The sequence below is a fragment of the Chrysemys picta genome, chromosome 20 (assembly GCF_011386835.1).
Source record: "Chrysemys picta bellii isolate R12L10 chromosome 20, ASM1138683v2, whole genome shotgun sequence".
Taxonomy (NCBI): domain Eukaryota; kingdom Metazoa; phylum Chordata; order Testudines; family Emydidae; genus Chrysemys; species Chrysemys picta.
The window spans coordinates 5,143,145-5,165,467 of record NC_088810.1 but is presented as its reverse complement, the minus strand read 5'-3'; the positions used below and the strand labels follow the sequence as shown (position 1 = coordinate 5,165,467).

Genomic DNA, 22,323 nt, shown 5'->3' with positions numbered 1-22,323 from the left:
TAGCTCTGGGAGGGGAGTGGGGTCTAGTGGTTAGAGCAGAGAGTGTTGCTGAGATCGCTGCTTTTAATGGCTGGTAACAGAGGAAGCAGTTTTGGGGGGAAGAGCTGGGCCCAGCCTGGGGCAGGGGGCAGAAGTGGGGCTCTGGGGGGCTGTGCAGGGAGCTCTGTGTTTTTCCTTGATGTGGTGTCTGCTCTGGTCTCCGCTAGTCACCTGGCAACGAGCCCTCCCCCAGCTCTACCGGTGCCCCTCACTCCCGACCCACAGCCCCTGCGATCCCAGCCCTGGGCTCCCCCCGAGCCCTGCCAGTGCCCCTCACTCCCGACCCACAGCCCCTGCTAGCCCAGCCCTGGGCTCCCCCCCCCCCCAGCCCTGCCAGTGCCCCTCACTCCTGACCCACAGCCCCTGCGATCCCAGCCCTGGGCTCCCCCCGAGCCCTGCCAGTGCCCCTCACTCCTGACCCACAGCCCCTGCGATCCCAGCCCTGGGCTCCCCCCCGAGCCCTGCCAGTGCCCCTCACTCCTGACCCACAGCCCCTGCGATCCCAGCCCTGGGCTCCCCACCCCCCAGCCCTGCCGGTGTCCCTCACTCCCGACCTCTTCCCTCTCTCCGTTCTGTTTGTAGCTCTAACTGTTCAGTGTAATTTGCGTGTGTGTGTGTCTGTGGAGCAGCGTGTGTGTTAATCTGTCGCCTTATCGGTGCCGCGAGACCATTCCAAGTGGAGGCCTTTGCCCTGTGACTATCTCCTTGTGTGAAACCCCCGGCAGTGTCACACCTGCCCCGTGTCACAACCACACCCGCAGCGTGTCTCAGACACACACACGCTCTGCCTGGCCTGCTGCGGCAGGGAAGGGGACGCAAACATGGACACACACTCACACTCTGTCTCTCTCCTGCTTTATTCCAGCAATGCCGGCTCAAAGATGGGGGTGTGTAGGGGGTGGGAGCCCCTAGGTGTCCCCCCCCAATGCCCCTCCACGGCATGTGCCAGGGCAGACATGGGACTTGTGGGGAAGCGGGGGGGGGGGGGGGAGGCGGGAGCTGCAGCTCACAGATTCAGCCGGGCCCCAGGGCGACAGTGAAGCAATTATTTATAGTTGGCCGGAGCGCAGAGAGGACGGAGAGAAAACGAGGGCAAGAGGAAGCCAGCGAGAGCCAGGCTTGGGCCAGCTTTGGGGGCGCTGGGATCCGGCCGGACGCCGGCCCTGCCTGGTGAGCTCCCGGGAATTCCCAGCGCAGCAAGTTGGGGGTGAAGAGGGGAGAAATGGAAGGAAGGGTGGGGTGTGTTGGACAGAACCCCCTCCCCCGGTCCCAGAGCCAGGGGTAGAACCCAGGAGTCCTGGCTCCCAGCCTCCCTGCACTAATCCCTGGACCCCACTTCCCTCGCCCAGAGCCAGGGCAAGAACCCAGGAGTCCTGGCTCCCCCTCCCCAGGTTTTCTTTGGCTGAGACCCTGAAGGACTGAGCCCCCCGCCATCACTCCCCTTCGCAGCATCAGACACCCCAAGCCTGGGGGGGGGCGGGGGGGGGGCGGGCCCAGAGGGGGTAAGGGGAGGCCAAGGGCGGGAGAGTGAAACTGACCAGAAATAGGTACAGGAAAGTGAAACTGACCAGGAGCTTGTGACTGGGCCCTGAGAGAAGTGTGGGAGCCCAGAGCGGGGGGGGGGGGGGGAGGGGGGGGCGGTAACGGGTAACTAGACAGGCGGGGATAGATAGTGGTAGATAATTAGAGGTGTGGATGGATGGATGGATAGACAGAGGGATGGATGGGGATGGATAGATGGGATGTGTGGGGATACCTGTGGGGGTGTATTGGGATGGATAGATAGAGGGGTGTATGGGGGACGGAGGAATAGATAGGTTGTGTGGGGGAGGATAGGGAGATGGGGTGGCTGGGGGTGGGAGAGGGAGTGGGTGGGGATAGATGGGTGGGGGAGGGAGATGGGTAGATGGGGTGGCTGGGGGTTGGAGAGGGAGAGGGTGGGGATAGATGGGTGGGGGAGGGAGAAGGTGTAGGGAGATGGGGTGGGAGAGGGAATGAGTGGGGATAGATGGGTGGGGGAAGGAGATGGTGGATTGAGATGGGGTGGCTGGGGGTGGGAGAGGGAGTGGGTGGGGATAAATGGGAGGGGGAGGGGGTGTAAGTGGATGGGGAGATGGTGGAGGGAGATGGGGGCATGGGGGAGGGAGGCCTGGGTCCGTGCAGAGGCCGGGAGCTCCCCCGAGCCGGGCCTGGGCAAGCGGCCAGCAGCTGGGGGGGACTGCGCTGGGTCATGCGCATCCGTGTGTGTCTGCTCTGCCCGCGCCCGGCTGCTGCTGGCTCCCCTCCCCCCACCCTGACCTCAGAGCCCACTTGTCTCCCAGAGCCAGGGAGAGAACCCAGGAGTCCTGGCTGCCAGCCCCCCCTGCTCTAGCCACTAGACCCCACTCCCCTCCCAGAGCCATGGAGAGAACCCAGGAGTCCTGGCTCTCTTTTGAGCTCTGTTGCTGCCTCAGTTTCCCTGCTGTAGAAGGGGGGATGGAAGGGAGTGAGCAGCTCCCTGGGGTGGGGGCGGGGTCTCTCCTAGGGGAGGAGCTGGGACGGGTGAGGGACAGGTGACCCCCGCCCCAGTTTCACCGCCAGGATTGGCTCCAGCAACACAAGCTGTGGGTTTTCGTAAGGAAGCCAAAGGGCTTTGGGCTGCGACGGCCCTGGGCGGAGAGACTGCAAAGGGGGAGCGAGTCCCTGGGGCGAATGAGATACGGGGCCCCCGATCTGGCCCCAGGACAGGGACTGGCTGGCTCAGGGGCGGAGAATGGGGCATGGGGCCTTTCCCATTATGGGGGAGGCACTGGCTCCAATCCAGGCTAGAGCAGTTCCACTTATAACCCACGGCTCTCTCTCCACCCCCAGGGGTCACAGCAGAGAGGGGGAGGGGACGGACACCTGGGGTCCTAATTCAATCCACCCGACATGGCCGGATCCCCCCAGGCCGGACACGCTGTGAGTCTCACGTGGCAGCACCTCCTGCTGGCCCTGCTGGAAGGTAAGTCTCTGCCATCCCTGTTCCCCAGCTGCCCCGCCCCAGAGGTGGCTGCATCTCGGCCCCAGGTGAGCCATACCTGTGTGGCGTTATGTGTGGCTGTTCCCCAGCTGCCCCGCCCCAGAGGTGGCTGCACCTCAGCGCTACATTCTGTCTTTCCAGCGTTGTGTTACAGCCATGTCTCTGGGTCCTGGACATCCTCGCTCCCTGGGACCATCCGGGCTCTGAAGGGTTCCTGTGTGGTCATCCCCTGTTCGTTCACCTACCCCGGCTCCCGCGAGTCCCTGGGCGGTCCATTCAACGTGGTCTGGTACCAGTACCGGAGCAGGGGCTACCCCGAGATCTATAACAGCAAGGGCACGGCCAGCGTGCTGGCCGAGTACCAGGCCCGGACGCAGCTGCTGGGGGATCTGGAGATGAAGAACTGCACCCTGAGCATAAACCCCGTGCGGAGCGAGGACGCCATGAGCTACTACGTCTGGATCAACCCCGACTCTGTCAGGCATCGCTTCTACGACGTCACAGTCCGGGTGGAGGTGGCAGGTAACTGGAGACCCCCCCCACCTCGCACAGGGCAGCCCCAGGGATACAGCCAAAGGGAGACTGGGAGCAGAGGGTTCCGCCCCAGAGGCGGTCGCATTGCAGGATGCCTGTATAAACAGCCGCCCAACCCCATATGCAGACACCACATCAAGGAAAAACACAGAGCTCCCTGCACAGCCCCCCAGGAACCCCACTTCCTCCCCCAGCCCTTCCCCCAAAACTGCTTCCTCTGTTACCGGCCATTAAAAGCACAGACCGCAGCAACACTCCCTGCTCTAACCATTAGACCCCACTCCCCTCCCAGAGCCAGGGGGAGAACACAATCCCTGCACCCCACCCCAGAGGCGGCTGCATCTCAGCACTGGGGAGGGGTCCTTGTATAAACAGCTGCCCCACCCCAGAGGCGGCTGCATCTTGGCGCCGGGCGAGGAGCCCCTGTATAAGCAGCCCCTGTGACCCACCCCAGAGGTGGCTGAATCAGAGGCCAATCACTCGCCGCAGTCTGTGACACCCTCCCCGTCTGTCTCCCCCAGACACTCCAGACCCGCTGATGCTGAGCGACCCCGGGGTGCTGATCGAGGGCGACCGAACCACCATCACCTGCTCCATCCGCCACACCTGCCCCTCGGCCCCTCCCAGCCTGGGCTGGAGCCCCGGGGGGGGCAAAGCCGCGACCAGCCACGAGCGGCTGGCAGGGGGCGGCTGGCGGGCGGAGTCGGAGCTGAGCTACACCCCCTCGTACAAGGACCACGGGCGGTACCTGCAGTGCACGGCCACCTTCCCCAACCAGCAGCAGGCTCGCAACGGGCTGTACCTGCAGGTCAAGTGTGAGTGAGAGGGCGGTAGGGGGCGCTGTGCTGCAGGGGGCGGGGTGGGGGCTCTCCCATGGCAGGCAGGGCTGGTCCCAATGCCCCAGGGTGGCACTAGGGGGCGCTGTGCTGCAGGGGGCGGGGTGGGGGCTCTCCCATGGCAGGCAGGGCTGGTCCCAATGCCCCAGGGTGGCACTAGGGGGCGCTGTGCTGCAGGGGGCAGGGTGGGGGCTCTCCCATGGCAGGCAGGGCTGGCCCCGATGTCCCAGCCTGGCACTAGGGGGCGCAGTGCTCCAGCGGGCGGGGTGGAAGGTCAGCAGGGGGCGCTGTGGGACATGGGGAGGGGCGGAGAGTTAGGAGAAGGTGCTGTGGTACAGGGGGCAGGGCAAGGGACAGAAGAGGACACCATGGTGCGGGGGTCAGGGCAGGGGGTCAGCAGGGGGCGCTGTGGGGGATGGGGTGGGTCGGAGGGTCAATAGGGGGTGCTGTGCTGTAGAGGGTGGGTGGGTGGGGTCAGTAGGAGTCGCTGTGGTGCAGGGGCAGGGCAGGAGGGGGCGCCATGCTGCAGAGGGTGGGTGGAAGGTCAGCAGGGGGCGCTGTGGGGGACGGGGCGGGTCAGAGGGTCAATAGGGGGTGCTGTGCTGTAGGGGGCGGGGTGGGTGGGGTCAGTAGGGGTCGCTGTGGTGCAGGGGCAGGGCAGGAGGGGGCGCCGTGCTGCAGAGGGTGGGCAGAAGGTCAGCAGGGGGTGCTGTGGGACAGGGGGAGGGGCGGGGAGTCAGGAGGGGGTGCTGTGGGGCAGGGAGAGGGGCGGAGGGTCAGGAGGGGGTGCTGTGGGGCAGGGGGCAGGGCAGGGGGTCAGCAGGGGGCACTGTGCAGGACGAGGTGGGGCAGAGGGTCAGTAGGGGGTGCTGTGCTGTAGGGGGCAGGGTGGGTGGGGTCAGCAGGGGGTGCTGTGGGGCAGGGGGCGGGGCAGAGGGTCAGGAGGGGTCGCTGTGGGGCAGGGGCAGGGCAGGGGGTTACTGGGGGCGCCGCTCTGCAGAGGGCGGGGTGGGGGGCTTTCCCCTCGTGGTGGGGGCTGGCCCCAGAGAGGGAGGGGGTGGCACAGATGATGTTCTGGGGAAGGCCGGAGGCTGGAGCAGCTCTGGGGTCTCAGGGTGGCTGGTGGGGGCAGGTTCCCCCTAATGTGCCCCTCCCCCCCAGATCGCCCGCGGGGCACAGCTGTGGCCGTGGTGGGGCCGGCCCGGCTGAAGGAAGGCGACAACGTCACCCTGCGCTGCACCAGCCAGAGCCACCCACCGGCCACCACCTACCGCTGGTTCCAGGGGCCGCGCCGGGCCCTGCTGCGGGGGCTGGGCCGGGGCCCCGAGGTGACGGTGCTGGCTGTGGGGCGCCTCTCGGGGCCGTACCGCTGCGCCGCCGAGAACGAGATCGGCCTGGGGGAGGACTCGCCCGCCGCAAACCTCGATGTGGAGTGTGAGGGGGCGGGGGATCCTGCCCTGTAGGGGCGCTGGCCCCGATCCGGCCACAGGGCAGGGGTGGGCTCAGGGGGGTGGGGAATGAGACACAGGGCCTTTCCCCTCTAGGGGGCGCTAGACCCGATCCTGTCCTGGGACAGGGGACTGTCTGGCTCAGGGGGGTGTAGAAGGAGCTACGGGGCCTTTCCTCTCTAGGGGGTGCAGGCCCTGATCCAGCCCCAGTTTGGGGGGCTGGCTCAGGGTGGCTGGAAATGGGGCATGGGGCTTTTCCCCTTTGGAGGGTGCTGGCCCCGATCAACCCCAAGGCTTGGGTGGCAGGGAAGGGGGCACAAGGCCATTCCCCTCTAGGGGGCGCTGGCCCCCAGGCGGGGCGCTGGCTGGTTCAGGGGCGGCTGGGGGATCTGGGCTCAGTGCCCCACATGTCCTGTGTCCCATTGCAGACCCCCCGGAGCTGCTGCCACAGGGGAACTGCACGGTGTGGGGCAGCGGGCCCGGAGGAACGGCCACGTGTCACTGCACGGCCGAGGGGAACCCACCACCCCCGCCTCGAGTGGCGCCTGCCCAACCGCACCCTCCCGGGGGACTTCGAGGGCCCTGAGCTGCGAGCGACCTCGGGGGCGCGGGGCCCGGCCGTGAGTGGGGAGCTGCGGGGCCCGACCCGGGCCCTGGCCAACGTGTCCTGCGCTGCCACCAACGCCCATGGACAGAGCCAGGCCACACTGCCCTTTGTGCCCGCAGGTACCGGGGACCGGTGGGGGACTGGGCATGGGGTGCCCTGGTACCGTAACAGCTCATGTACATGCCCCGACCGGGGTATCGGCCGCATGTAGGGTTGCCAACCGGAGTTCCCCCTAATCTGCGCGGCCTGCACCCGCATCCAGAGCCCTCACCCCCTGCACCCCAACCCTCTGCCCCAGTCCTGAGCCCCTCCCACCCTCCACACTCCTCAGCCCCACCCCCACCACATTAATTTTGTTGCATGCCCCAATATGGAGGTGATGTGTCACAGGGTCGTGTCACACGTCACCTCCATACTGGGGCACGTAACAAAATTCATTCCGCACGTGGGTGGGAAATGAGCGGGAGTCCTGTCATGCCAACCGTCCCGGTTTGGCCGGGAGTCTCTCGGAATCGGACTCCATCTCCTGGAGGCTACTGCAGCCAAACCGGGAGATTTTAGGGGCTAAAAGTCCGGCGGCGCAGCAGGGCTAAGGCACTGCTCCTGGAAACGGCCCACACATCCCTGCGGCCCCTGGCAGGGGTGCATCTCCGTGCACTGCCCCCTCCCCGAGCACCGACTCCACAGCTCCCATTGGCCTGGAACTGCGGCCAATGGGAGCTGCGGGGGCAGCGCTTGTGGGCACAGGCAGTGCGTGGAGCACAGCAGGGACGTGCCGGCCGCTTCCGGGAGCAGTGCAGGGCCGGGGCAAGCAGGGAGCCTGCCTTAGCCCCGCTGTGCATCTGGGAGCCACCCAAGGTAAGCGCCTCCCGGCTGGAGCCCACACCCCTCATCTCCTCCTGCACCCAGCCTCTTCCCCAGCCCTGAGCCCCCTCCTGCACTCAAACTCCTTTCCAGAGCCTGCACCCCACACCCCCTCCTGCACCCCAACCCCTGCCTCAGATCAGAATCCCCCTCCTGCAACCAAACTCCCTCCCAGAACTCGCACCCCTCACCCTCTCCCACACCCCAACTCCTGCCCCAGCCCTGAGTCCCCTCCTGCACCCAAACTCCCTCCCAGAGCCTGCACCCCTCATCCTCTCCCACACCCCAATCCCCTGCCCCAGCCCACTGAAAGTGAGTGAGGGTGGGGGAGAGCGAGCGACGGAGGGAGTGGGGGATGGAGTGAGCGGGGTGGGGCCTGGGAGAAGGGGCAGGGCAGGGGTGGGGCCTCAGGCAGGGGCGGGGCAGGGGGCAGGGCAAGGGTGTTTGGGTTTGTGTCATTAGACAGATGGCAACCCCAACCGCATGTCTGGGGTAGCTTTCGGGGGCTGGGCTTGGGGCTCCCTGTTACCTTAATTACTCATGTATACACCCTGACCTGGGTATCTGCCGCATGTCTGGGTAGCTCAGGGGGCTGGGCATACGGTGGCCGGCTGCTGTAATTACTCACATACACACTCATGTCTGGTATTACCATAATTACTCTTTTACACAGTATAAATCTGCCATTTATTTAATATAGCCTGAGCATGGGTATGGGGTTACCATATATACTCACACCCAAATATAAGCCACCCCTCTAATTTACCCCAGGGCCCGAGTAACCTAGGAACCGCTGAGTAAGTAGTGCACCCTTCCCATATTTGCTTATATATACCCACCATGAGTTCAAGCTGCCTGTCTAATTTAGCTCAGGTGAGGGGACGATAGCAGCCTCCCACCCATGCATGGTCATGCTGTTACTGTAATTACCCACATATAGATGCTGCTCCCCCTTTATGCACTGCTTGACACCATTAATCCCACCTTTGCCACCAACTGTGTCTATCTGTCTCTGCAGGGGACGATAATTTGCTGCTCATGGTCTCCAGCGGAGTCATTGGTGGCGTTCTGCTCCTCTCGGTGCTGGCGATCGTGGTCTACAAGGTAGCCAGAGCCAGGTGAGGGCACCAGGCCATGGGGTTGGAGGTCTGATGGCTTAGCCACAAAGGAGCTGCATGGGCAGCAGGCCCCACTCAACACCAGGGGGCATGGCAGCAGGCACAGAAGAGGAAGGGGCATGGGTGGAGGTCAGATATAGAGAGACCCAGAGAACTGGACCAGAAGGAATGAGGGGGTGGATTCATTAGGACATAGGGAGACACCTGTGAAAAGCAGGCAAGTAAGCAGGATTGGACAGAACCTGGCTGGTCTCCTGTGGTATGAGGCGCCTGTAAGAAATAATTAACCCGTGGGACTCCCTGCAACTAGATATTTGCAGGGTTAGCCCGTGGGACTCCCTGCAACTGGGGGATTAGCACGGTTAACCCACAGGGCTTCCTTGCCACTGGATATTTGCAGGGTTAACCTGTGGAACTCCCTGCAACTGGGGATTAGCACGGTTAATCCACAGGGCTTCCTTGCCATTGGATAGTTGCAGGGTTAACCTGCGGAACTCCCTGCAACTGGATATTTGCAGGGTTAGCTCGTGGGACTCCCTGTCACTGGGGATTAGCACGGTTAACCCACAGGGCTCCCTTGCCACTGGAGAGTTGCAGAGTTAACCTGTGGAACTCCCTGCCACTAGATATTATCAGCGTTAACCCAGAGGAATGCCAGTCACTAAATATTAGAAGGCTTAACCCACAGGACCCCCTGCCACTGTTAACCCCTGGGATGGGCTACTGCAGGGTGGGCTCGTCGGCAGCTCCAGGGCTGCGGGAACCAAGCTAAAGCCTGTTCTCTCCTGCAGGAAAGACGAAGAAGAGGGTCCCTCGATCTATGACAATGAAGGCAACGGGGAGCAGAGGCCGTCCCTCAAGGGGGGGAAGGCGAGCAAGGCGAAGAAGGACGAGCAGTTCAACCTATACAGCAAGGCAAAGGCGGGGGGAGAGGTGGGAAAGGCCAGGGCCACATGATCCCCCTACCATCGTCCTGGGCTAAGCTGGGAGGGGCCTGGTTGCTCCCTGGATGAGAGACCTGCAGGGTGGAGGCTCTCCCCTGGCAGTCAGGGTTGGCCCCGGTGCCCCAGGGCGGCACTAGGGGGCGCCGTGCTGCAGTTATTAGCATTGGTCAGAGCACCTGAGTGCCGAGTAACCAGACGTCTCCTCTGTTTGTCAGACCGAGGGGGACAGGATGTGGACCCCGGCGTCCTGGCCAGATTCCCAGATAGTTAATTACATTTGCCTCCCTAAAATCCATTCTGTCGCCATAGATACATTAGTCTTTGTTTCCTGCCCCCGGCTGCATCTCGGCCCTGAGTGAGCCGTCCCTATGCAGCGTTGTGTGCGGCTGTTCCCCATCTGCCCCGCCCCAGCGGTGGCTGCATCTCAGCAACCTCTGGGTGAGTCAATCCTTCCTCTTTGCATCCTCAGGAGCTGGGCATTGACGACTACGAGGCCATGGAGCGAGTGGAAGACTATGAGAATTTAGCAGCAGAAGGAGCCGGACATTATGGGAACGTTGGCACTTGGCAGCCGCATTTGCTGTCTGAGCAGATCTACTCCAATGTCTAACCCTAGAGCGGGAGCGGACGGGCCGGAAATGCTTCTAAATATCTCTTCTATTTAAACCAGTGCTTGTATAGCTAGGAATAATAATAGCTAGAGCCATGGGGGTGAGCGGTGGGACGGCTGGTGACGACATGGTGGGGGAAGTGGGATACGCCTAGACCATGTCAGGGACTGAGGTAATAAGTTGAGTCACTGGGAGCAACATGATGCTAGCAGTGTGATAAAGAGAGGGGAAAACTGGTGTCAGTAGTGGGATTTAGCTAGTGTGAACTGGTGCCAAAACTGGGATCGCTGGAAAACTAACCAAACCACCCATACCTGTCTATAGCCACCTGCCCCTGCCAGGGATGGTTTAGTTCCCACATGTACCTGTAAAAGACCCGACGCGCCCACCAGCCCCAGGCCGCATGCCAGCTTCCCTGGGCATACACTGATGTCCACATAACCATGTCCCCTTGTCACGGCGTGTGGGGGAGACAAGGCCCTGCACCCCCGGCTTCCTGCAATTCACCATGACTCTCAGCCAGCCAGTAAAACAGAAGGTTTATTTAGATGACAGGAACCCCGTCCAAGACAGGTCTTGCAGGTACAGATAACAGGACCCCCTCAGTCCGGTCCATATTGTGGGGCCCCAGGGAGGCCAGAGCCCCATCTGGGCTCCCCTCCATTTCCGCAGCCAGCTCCAAACTGACTCCCCCTCCGGCCCCTCCTCCTCTGCTTTGTTCCTTTCCCGGGCCAGGAGGTCACCTGATTCCTTTGTTCTCCAACACCTATAGCTATCTCCTTGCAGGGGGGAAGGGCCCCGGCCATTAGTTGCCAGGAGACAGAGTGTCGGCCATTTATGCACACTGGCCCCTTGCTCTGCAACAATCTCACCCCCTAGAGACTTAAGAAATGCATGGGGGAAACTGAGGCACCCACACAGTATTCAGAGGAAACATTAAGAACAGTCCCAGTTGGTCACACCCCTGCCCCCCAGAGATGCCCAATCAGATTTGGTATCCCTTGATGACATAACACTAGACACCCAATGGGGTGACACCCCTAGTATCAGCTGGTCCCTGTGCCAGATCCCATTAACCCCCGGGGGCTGGAGCGGAGTGAGATGCATGTAGGATCGTGCAAGGTTAAGAAGAGAGGATTTTTCTACCTTCTCCGATTTCCTAAGGGCTAAAAGGGGAATATTTCAGGGTCTTGAAAGGTTCAACGACCCCATAAGGGCAGGGTGAAAGGGGGAGGGCTTGAAACCCTGTAGATTGTGGAGGAACCGATCACATCTGCCACCGGGTGCAATTTTACTACTGGGTGTAATAGTGTTAACCCCTGGGACTCCCGGCCACTGGATATTACTTAACCCCTGCAAATCACAGTTATAGAGCTTTGAAAGGCGATATTTCACCCCACTGGTCGTTTCTAACTCTGAGATCCACCCCGGCTGCGTTGCCCCAAACCAGTGGTGGGTTTTACTGTAAGATTTTCAAAATATACGTCTCTATTTTTGTACTTTCAGTGCGTCCACGCTGTTTTGATTATATTAGAATACTGAGGTTAACCTGCGGGACTCCTTGCCACTGGGTATTAGTGGGCTAACCTGTGGGACTCCCTGCCACTGGGTATTAGCGAGGTCAGCCTGCAGTACTGCCTGCCACTGGGTGTTAGCAGGGTTAACCCCTGGAACTCCCGACACTGGCTATTAACAGCGTTAACCTGTTACTGGGTACTAATAGGGTTAACCTGCATTCCTCCCTGCCCCTGGGAAGTAGTGAGGTTAATCCGTGGGACTCCCTGCATCTTGCTATTAGTGGGGTTGGCCTGCAGGACTGCCTGTCCCAGGGGATTAGTGGGCTTATCTCGGGGGGGCGGGGGTCATATCAGTGTTAACCCAGGGAACTCACTGCTGCAGGGTGATTATAGTTACAAGCAAATCTCATGAGGGGCTGGGGAATGGGACATGTGGCCTTTCCCCTGTTGGGGGCACTGGCTCTGATCCGGCCCCAGGGTGGGGGACTGGCTGGCTCACGGGGGCGGGGAATGGGGGAGCATAGGCTGTAGAATTGGACCTAGCAATTGGGCGGACCCATTGGGTAGAGATGTGGGGGGGATGTAATGGGACTTTCCTGCTCCTCCCCTGGGTGCTCACATGGCGCCACCCCAGAACAAGAGGCGCTGTCTGGGCCCTGGGACGGGGTTAACCCTTTGAGGGAGGGGGCGGAGCAGACAGCAGGTGGGGGGGGAGCTGCCTGGGCCTGGGGGAGAAGCCTGTGCTAATGGTCCCTCCCCACCCCTGCTCTGGGCCGCACCCCTTCGTAAATCCACCCCCCACCCACCGTGGAGATGAGCCATCATCCCCCGGGCTGGGCCAGAGGCTGAGGGACAAGCGATGGCTGGAGGGCTGGTCCTGCCCCGTGATGTCCGAGCCTTTTCCGGGGGTGGCTGTCTGGAGGGTGGCGTAGGCCCGGCCTTGGTATGGTTAGCCCTGGGGGCAGCCCTCTGCTGCGGCCTGACCCCCGCTCTGGCGTCCTCCTCGGCTACTCTACCACCCTGGGCCACTGTCCTGCTGTCCCTCCAGCCCCGGACACAGGCCCCATCCCTCGCTCTACCCACCCCTCCATCCACCCATCCATCCATCCATCCCTCCCTCCATCCAATCCATCTCTCCATATCTCCCTGACACACCCCTCCATCCATCCATCCATCCATCCATCCATCCATCCATCCATCCATCCAACCAACCAATACATCCCTCCCTTACACAACCCTCCATCCACTCCTCCATCCAATCTATCCATCCCTCCAACCAATCCATCCTTCCATCCCTCCCTTACACACTCCTCCATCCATCCATCCATCCATCCATCCATCCATCCCTTACACAACCCTCCATCCACTCCTCCATCCAATCTATCCATCCCTCCAACCAATCCATCCTTCCATCCCTCCCTTACACACTCCTCCATCCAATCCATCCAACCCTCCATCCATCCACCCATCCCTCCCTCCATCCCCCTCCATCTCCCTCCATCCCTCCCTCCACTGAACCAATCCCTCCCTCCCTCGAACCCCCTACACACCCCTCCATCCATCCCTCCCCAGACAAACCCCTCATCCCACCATTCACCCCCTACACACTCAGCCATTCCCCCCCACCCGCCATAACAGCGTTTAAAAGAGAACTGGATAAATTCATGGTGATTAAGTCCATTAATGGCTATTAGCCAGGCTGGGTAAGGAATGGTGTCCCTAGCCTCTGTCTGTCAGAGGGTGGAGATGGACGGCAGGAGAGAGATCACTTGATCATTGCATGTTAGGTTCATTCCATCTGGGGCACCTGGCACTGGCCACTGTCGGCAGACAGGACACTGGGCTGGATGGACCTTTGGTCTGACCCGGTACGGCCTTTCTTATGTTCTCCCCACACTCCCTCCACCCCCACCCCCCTCCACCTGTCCCGGGAGCTGCCGGTGGGGGCTGGGCTGGGGTTACCCAGGCTGGGGGGGCGGAAGGTTCCATGGCAGTTGGTGACGCAGAGAGGCTGGTGTCTGGGTAAGGCCCCCCCGCCCCCACCGTCCCTTCGTCTTTGTCCCACCCCACCCCCATCCCTCCTCTCCCACCCACCCCTCCCCCTTCATCCGTCCTCACCCCACCTCCACAACCCCTCCATCCCTCCTCCCCATCCCCCTACCCCTCCATCCCCACCCCCCTCCATCCCTCCTCCCCATCTCCCCCACCCCTCCATCCCTCCTCCCCATCCCCCTACCCCTCCATCCCCACCCCCCTTCATCCATCCTCACCCCACATCCCTCACCCCTCCATCCCTCCTCCCCATCTCCCCCACCCCTCCATCCCCACCCCCCTTCATCCATCCTCACCCCACATCCCTCACCCCTCCATCCCTCCTATCCATCCCCCCACCCACCCCTCACCCTTCATCCGTCCTCACCCCACCTCCCCATCCCCCCACCCCTCCATCCCCACACCCACCCTTCCCCCTTCATCCCTCCTCACCCCACCTCCCCCACCCCTCCATCCCTCCTCCCCATCCCCCTACCCCTCCATCCCCACCCCCCTTCATCCATCCTCACCCCACATCCCTCACCCCTCCATCCCTCCTCCCCATCCCCCTACCCCTCCATCCCCACCCCCCTTCATCCATCCTCACCCCACATCCCTCACCCCTCCATCCCTCCTCCCCATCCCCCTACCCCTCCATCCCCACCCCCCTTCATCCATCCTCACCCCACATCCCTCACCCCTCCATCCCTCCTCCCCATCCCCCTACCCCTCCATCCCCACCCCCCTTCATCCATCCTCACCCCATCTCCCCCACCCCTCCATCCCTCCTCCCCATCTCCCCCACCCCTCCATCCCCACCCCCCTTCATCCATCCTCACCCCATCTCCCCCACCCCTCCATCCCTCCTCCCCATCTCCCCCACCCCTCCATCCCCACCCCCCTTCATCCATCCTCACCCCACATCCCTCACCCCTCCATCCCTCCTATCCATCCCCCCACCCACCCCTCACCCTTCATCCGTCCTCACCCCCACCTTCCCATCCCCCCACCCCTCCATCCCCACACCCACCCTTCCACCTCCATCCCTCCTCCCCATCTCCCCCACCCCTCCATCCCTCCTCCCCATCCCCCTACCCCTCCATCCCCACCCCCCTTCATCCATCGTCACCCCATCTCCCGCACCCCTCCATCCCTCCTCCCCATCTCCCCCACCCCTCCATCCCCACCCCCCTTCATCCATCCTCACCCCACATCCCTCACCCCTCCATCCCTCCTATCCATCCCCCCACCCACCCCTCACCCTTCATCCGTCCTCACCCCACCTCCCCATCCCCCCACCCCTCCATCCCCACACCCACCCTTCCCCCTTCATCCCTCCTCACCCCACCTCCCCCACCCCTCCATCCCTCCTCCCCCCATCCCTCCAGCCCTCCCCACACCTAGCTTGGGAGCTGCCTGGGGCCTGGGGCCCAGGGCCCAGGGCTCTGGCTGAGCCCTGCTGCTCTGGGCCGGGATTGCCTCTGACTCATTCCCCGCCCCCCCCCCAGGTGTACCCCGGATCCTGGTTTTTGGGGGCACGAGCTCCCCCCGCTATGGCGTCTCTCCGGATCCCCAGCACCATCCTGGCCCTGCTCAGCCTCCTACTGCTCCTGGCCGCCCTGGGCTCCGACCACTGGCTGGTGGCCACCAGCCGCCTCGTCACGTCCTATTCGGGGCTGTGGAAAGTCTGCGTGAATTCAGGGTGTTGGACGTTTGCTTCAGTGCCAGGTGGGGGCAGCCCGGCTCCGCCAGGAAACCCCACTGCTGCAGCCACTCCCTTGACGGGGGCCAGGACTCCTGGGTTCTGTCCCTGGCTCTGGGAGAGGAGTGGGGGCTATGGGTTAGAGCAGGGGGATTGGGAGCCAGGACTCCTGGGTTCTGGCTCTGGGAGGGGAGTGGGGTCTAGTGGTTAAAGCAGGGGGATTGGGAGCCAGGACTCCTGGGTTCTAGCTCTGGGAGGGGAGTGGGGTCTAGTGGTTAGAGCGGGGGGGGGGTTTGGGAGCCTGGACTCCTGGGTTCTGGCTCTGGGAGGGGAGTGGGCTCGAGTGGTTAGAGTGGGAGGGGGAGGGTTTGGGAGCCTGGACTCCTGGGTTCTATTTTAGTTTGCTGCAGGGTTATTCTCCATTTAGCCTCTGGTCTCTCTTGGCTCTTCAGGTTACATTGAGGCCACCAGGGCTTTCCTGTTCCTGGCCCTGATCAACGGGTTTCTCTCCTTCTTCGCTCTCCTCGCTTCGTTCTTCCGCTCCCACCTCAGCTCCGTGTCCCTGACCCTGGTCTCTGCCGTGGGCAGCTTCAGTGCAGGTACTGCCCCCTCGGGGCCTCCTCCCTCCGGCTACCCCCACCTCCCAAACCGTGCTCCCCCCGGGGAGCCCCCCATCCAGGGATCCTGCCCTAGGCTCTGGCAGCTCCCCCTGGTGGTAGGACTGGACAGGGGCTGGGACTAAGCGTGGGCCGCACTGAGGGGTGTCTGTGCTGTTCCCTTTGCCCCAGGGCTGTGTGCCATGATCGCGCTGACCGTGTACACAGGGGAGTTCACTGGGGCCGTGAATGTCCCGCCGGGCCAAGTCACCTTCGGCTGGTCCTTCGGCCTCGGTTGGGCCTCCTTCCCCCTCTTCCTCATCACTGGTGAGTGCAACATAGCGGAGTGTCAAAAGGCAGCTGCCTCTGGGGTGGGGTGCGGGGGCTGGTTATACAGGGACCCCTCGCCCAGAGCTGAGATGCAGCCAGCTCTGGGGTGGGATGAGGGGGCTGGTTATACAGAGACCCCTCGCCCGGCGCTGAGATGCAGCCAGCTCTGGGGTGGGGTGTGGGGGCTGGTTATACAGAGACCCCTCGTCCGGCGCTGAGATGCAGCCACCTCTGGGGTGGGGTGCGGGGGCTGGTTATACAGGGACCCCTTGCCCGGCGCTGAGATGCAGCCACCTCTGGGGTGGGGCGTGGCGGCTGGTTATACAGGGACCCCTCGCCCGGTGCTGAGATGCAGTCACCTCTGGGGTGGGGCGTGGCGGCTGGTTATACAGGGACCCCTCTCCCGGTGCTGAGATGCAGCCACCTCTGGGGTGGGGTGCTGCGTATCAGTAGATGATGCTCCCATTGGTCCCATTGCTGCTCTGAGCCCATTTCTCTTCTCTCCCCCAGGTGTGGTGACGCTTCGCACCCTGAGAGCCCCCTAGAGCCGAGTGTGGGGCCTGCACTGCCCCCGTAGGGGCCGATGGAGCCTGCGGTATCTGGGGACTGATTCCCCCAACAGCCCTGCGCAGGGGGCAGTGTGTGTGTGTGTTACCCTGGGATCCCACAGACCCGTGATCCCCCCCGCAAGTTCCCCTTTGTGTTCCCTTCCTTTCCCCACAGCTGCTGCCAAACCCACTTCTTCCATGGAGATTAAAGGGCCTGTTTTCAGAGCCTCCTGTCTGCTGACTTATTCCCCCTCGGAGACGGATGTGTATCAAAGACGGCCAGGACTCCTGGGTTCTCTCCCCGGCTCTGGGAGGGGAGTGGGGTCTAGTGGGTTAGAGCTGGGGGAGGGAGCCAGGACTCCTGGGTTCTATCCCCGGCTTTGGGAGGGGAGTGGGATCTAGTGGGTTAGAGCTGGGGGAGGGGGCTGGAGGGAATCAGGACTCCTGGGTTCTCTCCCTGATTCTGGGAGTGGAGTGGGGTCTAGTGGTTAGAGCTGGGGGAGTCAGGATTCCTGGGTTCCATCCTCGCATTGGCTCTTTGCTAAGCATGGGTGGAACTGGCTGGTGCTTGGATGGGAGACCCCCGGGGGAGCAGAGAAGCGGGGAGCAGGGGTCTGACCCAGGAGGGCACGGCTGGGTGGGGGCGGGTGGGACCCCACCTCCAGTGCAGATACAAGAGGCACCCTCGGGGGCAAGGGTAGCCATGAAGCTGCAGCCTGGTTGGAGCGGCATTAACCCTTCGAGGGGGGACCTGCCGCAGAGACCGGGGGAGGGGATCCCCTCAGCCCTGTGGTACGTGCAGGACGGGGTGGGGGGCTGGGATTGAGAAGGTTAAATTAACCAGAGTCCCCAGCGCAGCCCTGACTGTCTGGGGAACGCGGCCAGCTGCCCTGTCCATCCGTCCGTCCATCCCCAGACACCCTGTGATAAATGGGGTGGGGGGGTAGCTCCCTTTTATAGACACCCAGCCAGCCAGGAGCTGTAAAATCCCTCTTGGTGGCTGTTCTCGAATTGCTCCACCTGTAAAGGGTTAAAAGGCCCCCAGGTAAAGAAAAGGGAGTGGGCGCCTGGCCGAGAGAGCCAATGGGACAGCGAGAAGTTTTTAAAATTGGACAAAGCCGCCCCCTTTGTCTGTCTGTTGTTCTCCGGGGAGGGGTGGCCAGGGCAGAGCCAGGTATGAAAAAATCCTAGAAACTGCTCCTGGAAAGCCCGGCCAGGTGAGCCGATCCGGGAATGTCTCGGAAGACGCGCTTAGGTTTGTCCCTTTGACTTCGTTATGGCTGGTGGACTCCTCGGTGCTCTCCCCGGTTTGCTTGTCACCTTTAAGCCGGACCTCAAGAAACTATTCTTGGCGCTTAATCCTTGTAGCTGCTCTTTTAAAATCCAGCCAGAGCCCGAGTCCCCAGATGTATTTTCTTCTTTTCTTTTTTATTAATAAAATGTACCTTTTTGAAGAGCAGGATTTGGATTGTTGTGTCCTAGGAGGTTTGTGAATGTTGTTTGATTAGCTGGTGGCAACAGCCGATTTCCTTTGTTTTCTGTCTCAACTCTTCCCCGGAGGGGGGTGAAAGGGTTGAGGGCACCCACGGGGAGGAATTCCCAAGGGCCCCTTCCTGGGTCCAAGGGGTTTTGTTTTTTTGCATTTGGGTGGTGGCAGCGTTTACCCAGCCAAGGCCAGAGAGAAGCAGTGACCTGGGGAGTTTAATACAAGCCTGGAGTGGCCTGTGTGAATTGTTAGAATCCTTGCGGCCCCCACTTCTGCACTCGAAGTGCCAGGTGGGGAATCAGCCCTGACACCCCCCCAATCCCAAACACCGCCACGCCTCGCCCCATCCGCAGGCCCAGCCACCCCTTCACCCCCCCCGCACATCCCCAGCCATCGGGGAGCTGTCAGTGGGGCCTGGGCTGGGGGTTCCCCAGGCTGGGGGGGGGAAGGTTCCATGGCAGTTGGCGACACAGAGAGGCTGATGTCTGGGTAAGGCCCCCCCGCCCCCGCCCCTTCATCTTAGGGTGACCAGATGAGAGGAAGAAAATATCGGGACACACTGGGGGGCGGGGGGTGTTGCCGGGGGAGCACCCCCCCCCCAAAACAGAGTACCCGCGAAATATCAGGACAAATTGCGTCCCAACCAAACATCAGTCGGGACACGGGACAAACACCTAAATATCCGGACGGTCCTGATTTTATTGGGATGTCTGGTCACCCTACTTCATCTTTGTCCCTCCCCATCCCCACCCCACCCTACCTCCCCCACCCCATCCATCTGTTCCTGCACCCATCAGTCCATCCCTCTGTCCCCCCCTTCATCTCCCCCATCCCCCCATACACACACCTTCATCCATCAAACCATCCCCACACCCACCCCTCCATCCCCACCTACCCATCCCCCCATACACACCCCTCCATCTACCTCATCCCCCTATATCCCTCCCCCCATACACACACCACCATCCCCCCATATCCCTCCCCCCATCCCCACCCCTCCATCTCCCACATCCCCACCTACCCATCCCCCCATACACACCCCTCCATCTACTCCATCCCCCTATACCCCTCCCCCATCCCCACCCCTCCATATCCCTCCCCCCATCCCCACCCCTCCATCCAGCCACCCATCCGGACCACCGAGGGCTTGGCTCAGATCAGCTGGTCTAGGCTGGGGTTTCCATCTAACTCTCATCCCTCCCTGCCTCCCCTGCAGGTGCTCCCCAGATCCCAGGCTGCCACCGAGCCCCACCCCCCACCCCATGACGCTGGGTCTCCGAATTGCCAGCCCCAGCCTGGCCCTGCTCAGTCTCTTGCTGCTACTGGCGGCTCTGGGCTCCGACCACTGGCTGCTGACGAAGGAAAACCAAGACTTGATCCATTCGGGGCTGTGGAAGTACTGTATGAATCTGAGGTGTCTGATACCTTTGACTGTACCAGGTAAGGGCAGCCAGGCGCCACCAGGGATCCCACTACTGCCACCAGCCACCTCCACCAGGCACAGCCTGGCTGTGGGAGGGGAGTGGGGTCTCATGGTTAGAGCAGAGGGCTGGGAGCCAGGACTCCTGGGTTCTCTCCTTGGCTGTGGGAAGGGAGTGGGGTCTTGTGGTTAGAGCAGGGGGATTGGGAGCCAGGACTCCTGGGTTCTCTCCTTGGCTGTGGGAGGGGAGTGGGGTCTCATGGTTAGAGCAGGGCGGCTGGGAGCCAGGACTCCTGGGTTCTCTCCCTGGATCTGGGAGGGGAGTGGGGTCTATGGGTTAGAGCAGGGGGGCTGGGAGCCAGGACTCCTGGGTTCTGCGGTAGTTTGTTGCCATCTTATTCTCCATTTCAGCCCTGATCTCTCTTATCTCCTCAGATCTCATGAGGGCCAGCAGGGCTTGCCTGATCCTGGCTGTGATCGCTGGGTTTCTCTCCTACTTGGCTCTACTCGCCTCCTTCTTCCGCTCCCACCTCGGCTCCGTGTCCCTGACCCTGGTCTCCGCTGTGGGCAGCTTCAGTGCTGGTACCGCCCCCTCGGGGCCTCCTCCCCGCCGGCAACTCCTATGGCTACGTGGTCCCTCCCACACCAGGGACCTGGCTGTCACATTGGGGGTTCTCCCCAGCCCGGAGAGGGGGATGTTTCCGCCTGCCCTATAACCCCGGATGCCTTAAAATGTTCTGCTGCTGCAGCTCAAAGCCTGGGCCCCCCCAGCCAGCGGGCAAGGCTGTGTCCCCTGAGCATCCATGGGCCGTGCCACCCGGGGTCACCCCCAGCAGCCTGCCCACAGCCCCCCGTCCTGGTCCCCCCCGTCCTGGTCCTCCTTGCTGGTGGGAGCTTTGAAGCCGATCGTCCCCACCTCACTGCTTCGACGCCCCGCGCCCCTTCCCCGCCGGCGGCCGCCCCGCCCACCCACTTTCTCCCCCTTCATCTGGCCACGCAAAGCCCGGTGTGAGCGGGGAGCCAGAGCTGTCCACGCGGGGTTCACACCGACACGCCCCAGCAGCGCCGTCCCGGACCTCGCGCCAGCCGCTGCGACCAGCTGACTCCGTGCTCTTCCCTTTGGCCCCAGGTCTCTGTGCAACCGTCGCCATGGCCATGTTCACATCCCAGAGCACGAAGGCCATGACGAGCACCCCGTCTCGAGTCAGCTTCGGGTGGTCCTACGGCCTCGGCTGGGCCGCCTGCCCACTCTCCCTCCTAGCCAGTGAGTGCAGCTGGGTGGGGGGTGGGGAGGATTGAAATGCAGCTGCTTCTGGGGTGGGACGCTGGCACTGTTTATGCGGGGACTTCTTGCCCAGCACTGAGATGCAACCACCTCTGGGGTGGGGCCGCGGGGTAGCAGCCGCACAGTGACGCAGCCCGGGGCTGGCTCACCCATCGCTGCCCTGACTCTGTTTTCCTCCTCTCCTCCCAGGTGTGGTGACACTTTTTTCACAAGGATCCTCGTGGAGCTGAGTGTGGGGCCTGTGCTGCCCCCTGTGGGGCCTGTGCTGCCCCAGCCGCCCTGTGTGTGTGTGTGTTTGTGTGTGTGTGCGTGTCCCTGCGGGCTCCCACAGATCCGTGATGCCCCCCCAACAGTCCCCCCTTTCTGTTCCCTTCCTTTCCCAGACCCACTTGTTCCATGAAGATTAAAGGGCCTATTCTCAGAGCCTCCTGTCTGCTGACTTATTCCCCCTCAGAGACAGATGGGTATCGAAGACGGCCAGGACTCCTGGGTTCTCTCCCCAGCTCTGGGAGGGGAGTGGGGTCTAGTGGGTTAGAACTGCTGGAGGGAGCCAGGACTCCTGGGTTCTATCCCTGGCTTTGGGAGGGGAGTGGGGTCTAGTGGGTTAGAGCCGGGGGAGGGAGCCAGGACTCCTGGGTTCTATCCCTGGCTTTGGGAGGGGAGTGGGGTCTAGTGGGTTAGAGCTGGGGGAGGGGGCTGGGGAAAATCAGGACTCCTGGGTTCTATCCCCGGCTTTGGGAGGGGAGTGGGGTCTAGTGGGTTAGAGCTGGGGGAGGGGGCTGGGGGAAATCAGGACTCCTGGGTTCTATCCCCGGCTTTGGGAGGGGAGTTCGGTCTAGTGGGTTAGAGCTGGGGGGAGCCAGGACTCCTGGGTTCTGTCTCTCGCTGGACTTTCTTGCTAAGCAGGGTTGGGGTGGGTTGGTGCTGGGCTGGGAGGCCCCACGGAGAACAGAGAAGAAAGATCTGCCACCGCCTGGCTGGTTTTCTCCTCTCAACGGCCAAGCTTTGGAACAGACATGTCCAGTTTCTAAGGCCAGTGAAGATGCTGAGGAATTTCCGTCCATGTTGGAAAGACTCTGTGACGTTCATTGACGTCCGGTGGGGAGAAAACGGCCTGTTCTCCTCCAGGTTGACTGCAGGGGCGTGAAATGACCCTCTCAATTATGGAAAGTTTGAAGAAAGTGTCTCGCAAGGATTGACCGTTTCCGATAGGCTGACGGCGAGCGGATCGCGTGCCCTGTGTGGAGATGGGGCAGGAACTGTGGAGTAAGGGGGCAAAGGCTTCCCATCGTTTTGTTGACAGGATGGATTGACTGGCTGTGGGGCAGCTTCTCCGTAACTGGTGAGGTGGGGTGGGGGGTTAGGAGCACAGCTTGGGACTGGCTGGGGAATCGAACGACCATGGT

General features: G+C 62.3%; 3 protein-coding genes across 4 annotated transcripts; all 3 read left to right on the top strand.

The window, feature by feature from the left end:
• Window positions 1-1,071: 1,071 nt before the first annotated feature.
• LOC112061232 (myelin-associated glycoprotein-like) lies at window positions 1,072-8,448 on the top strand. Of its 2 annotated transcripts, XR_010594061.1 has the most exons (7): window positions 1,072-1,209; window positions 2,890-3,022; window positions 3,182-3,562; window positions 4,096-4,389; window positions 5,572-5,844; window positions 6,287-6,584; window positions 8,348-8,448. XR_010594061.1 is itself a non-coding variant. In XM_065574132.1 (6 exons), exons 2-6 carry the CDS (start codon window positions 2,950-2,952, stop codon window positions 6,442-6,444), a joined length of 1,179 nt encoding a protein of 392 aa, XP_065430204.1. In that variant the 5' UTR covers window positions 1,072-1,209; window positions 2,890-2,949; the 3' UTR covers window positions 6,445-6,788. The 2 variants fall into 2 exon arrangements, 1 of the variants encoding a protein (XP_065430204.1); XM_065574132.1 differs by lacking the exon at window positions 8,348-8,448 and having other exon boundaries at window positions 6,287-6,788.
• A 6,655-nt stretch (window positions 8,449-15,103) lies between these two features.
• On the top strand, window positions 15,104-16,931 carry LOC101940813 (protein NKG7-like). The gene is made up of 4 exons (XM_005314136.4): window positions 15,104-15,278; window positions 15,705-15,851; window positions 16,041-16,175; window positions 16,689-16,931. The coding sequence occupies exons 1-4, from the start codon at window positions 15,104-15,106 to the stop codon at window positions 16,721-16,723; spliced, it is 492 nt and encodes a 163-aa protein (XP_005314193.3). The 3' UTR covers window positions 16,724-16,931.
• Window positions 16,932-19,524: 2,593 nt separating this feature from the next.
• Window positions 19,525-21,147, top strand: LOC135976921 (peripheral myelin protein 22-like). The gene is made up of 4 exons (XM_065574768.1): window positions 19,525-19,652; window positions 20,068-20,214; window positions 20,762-20,896; window positions 21,107-21,147. Exons 1-4 carry the CDS (start codon window positions 19,616-19,618, stop codon window positions 21,145-21,147), a joined length of 360 nt encoding a protein of 119 aa, XP_065430840.1. The 5' UTR covers window positions 19,525-19,615.
• The last annotated feature ends 1,176 nt before the right edge of the window (window positions 21,148-22,323 follow it).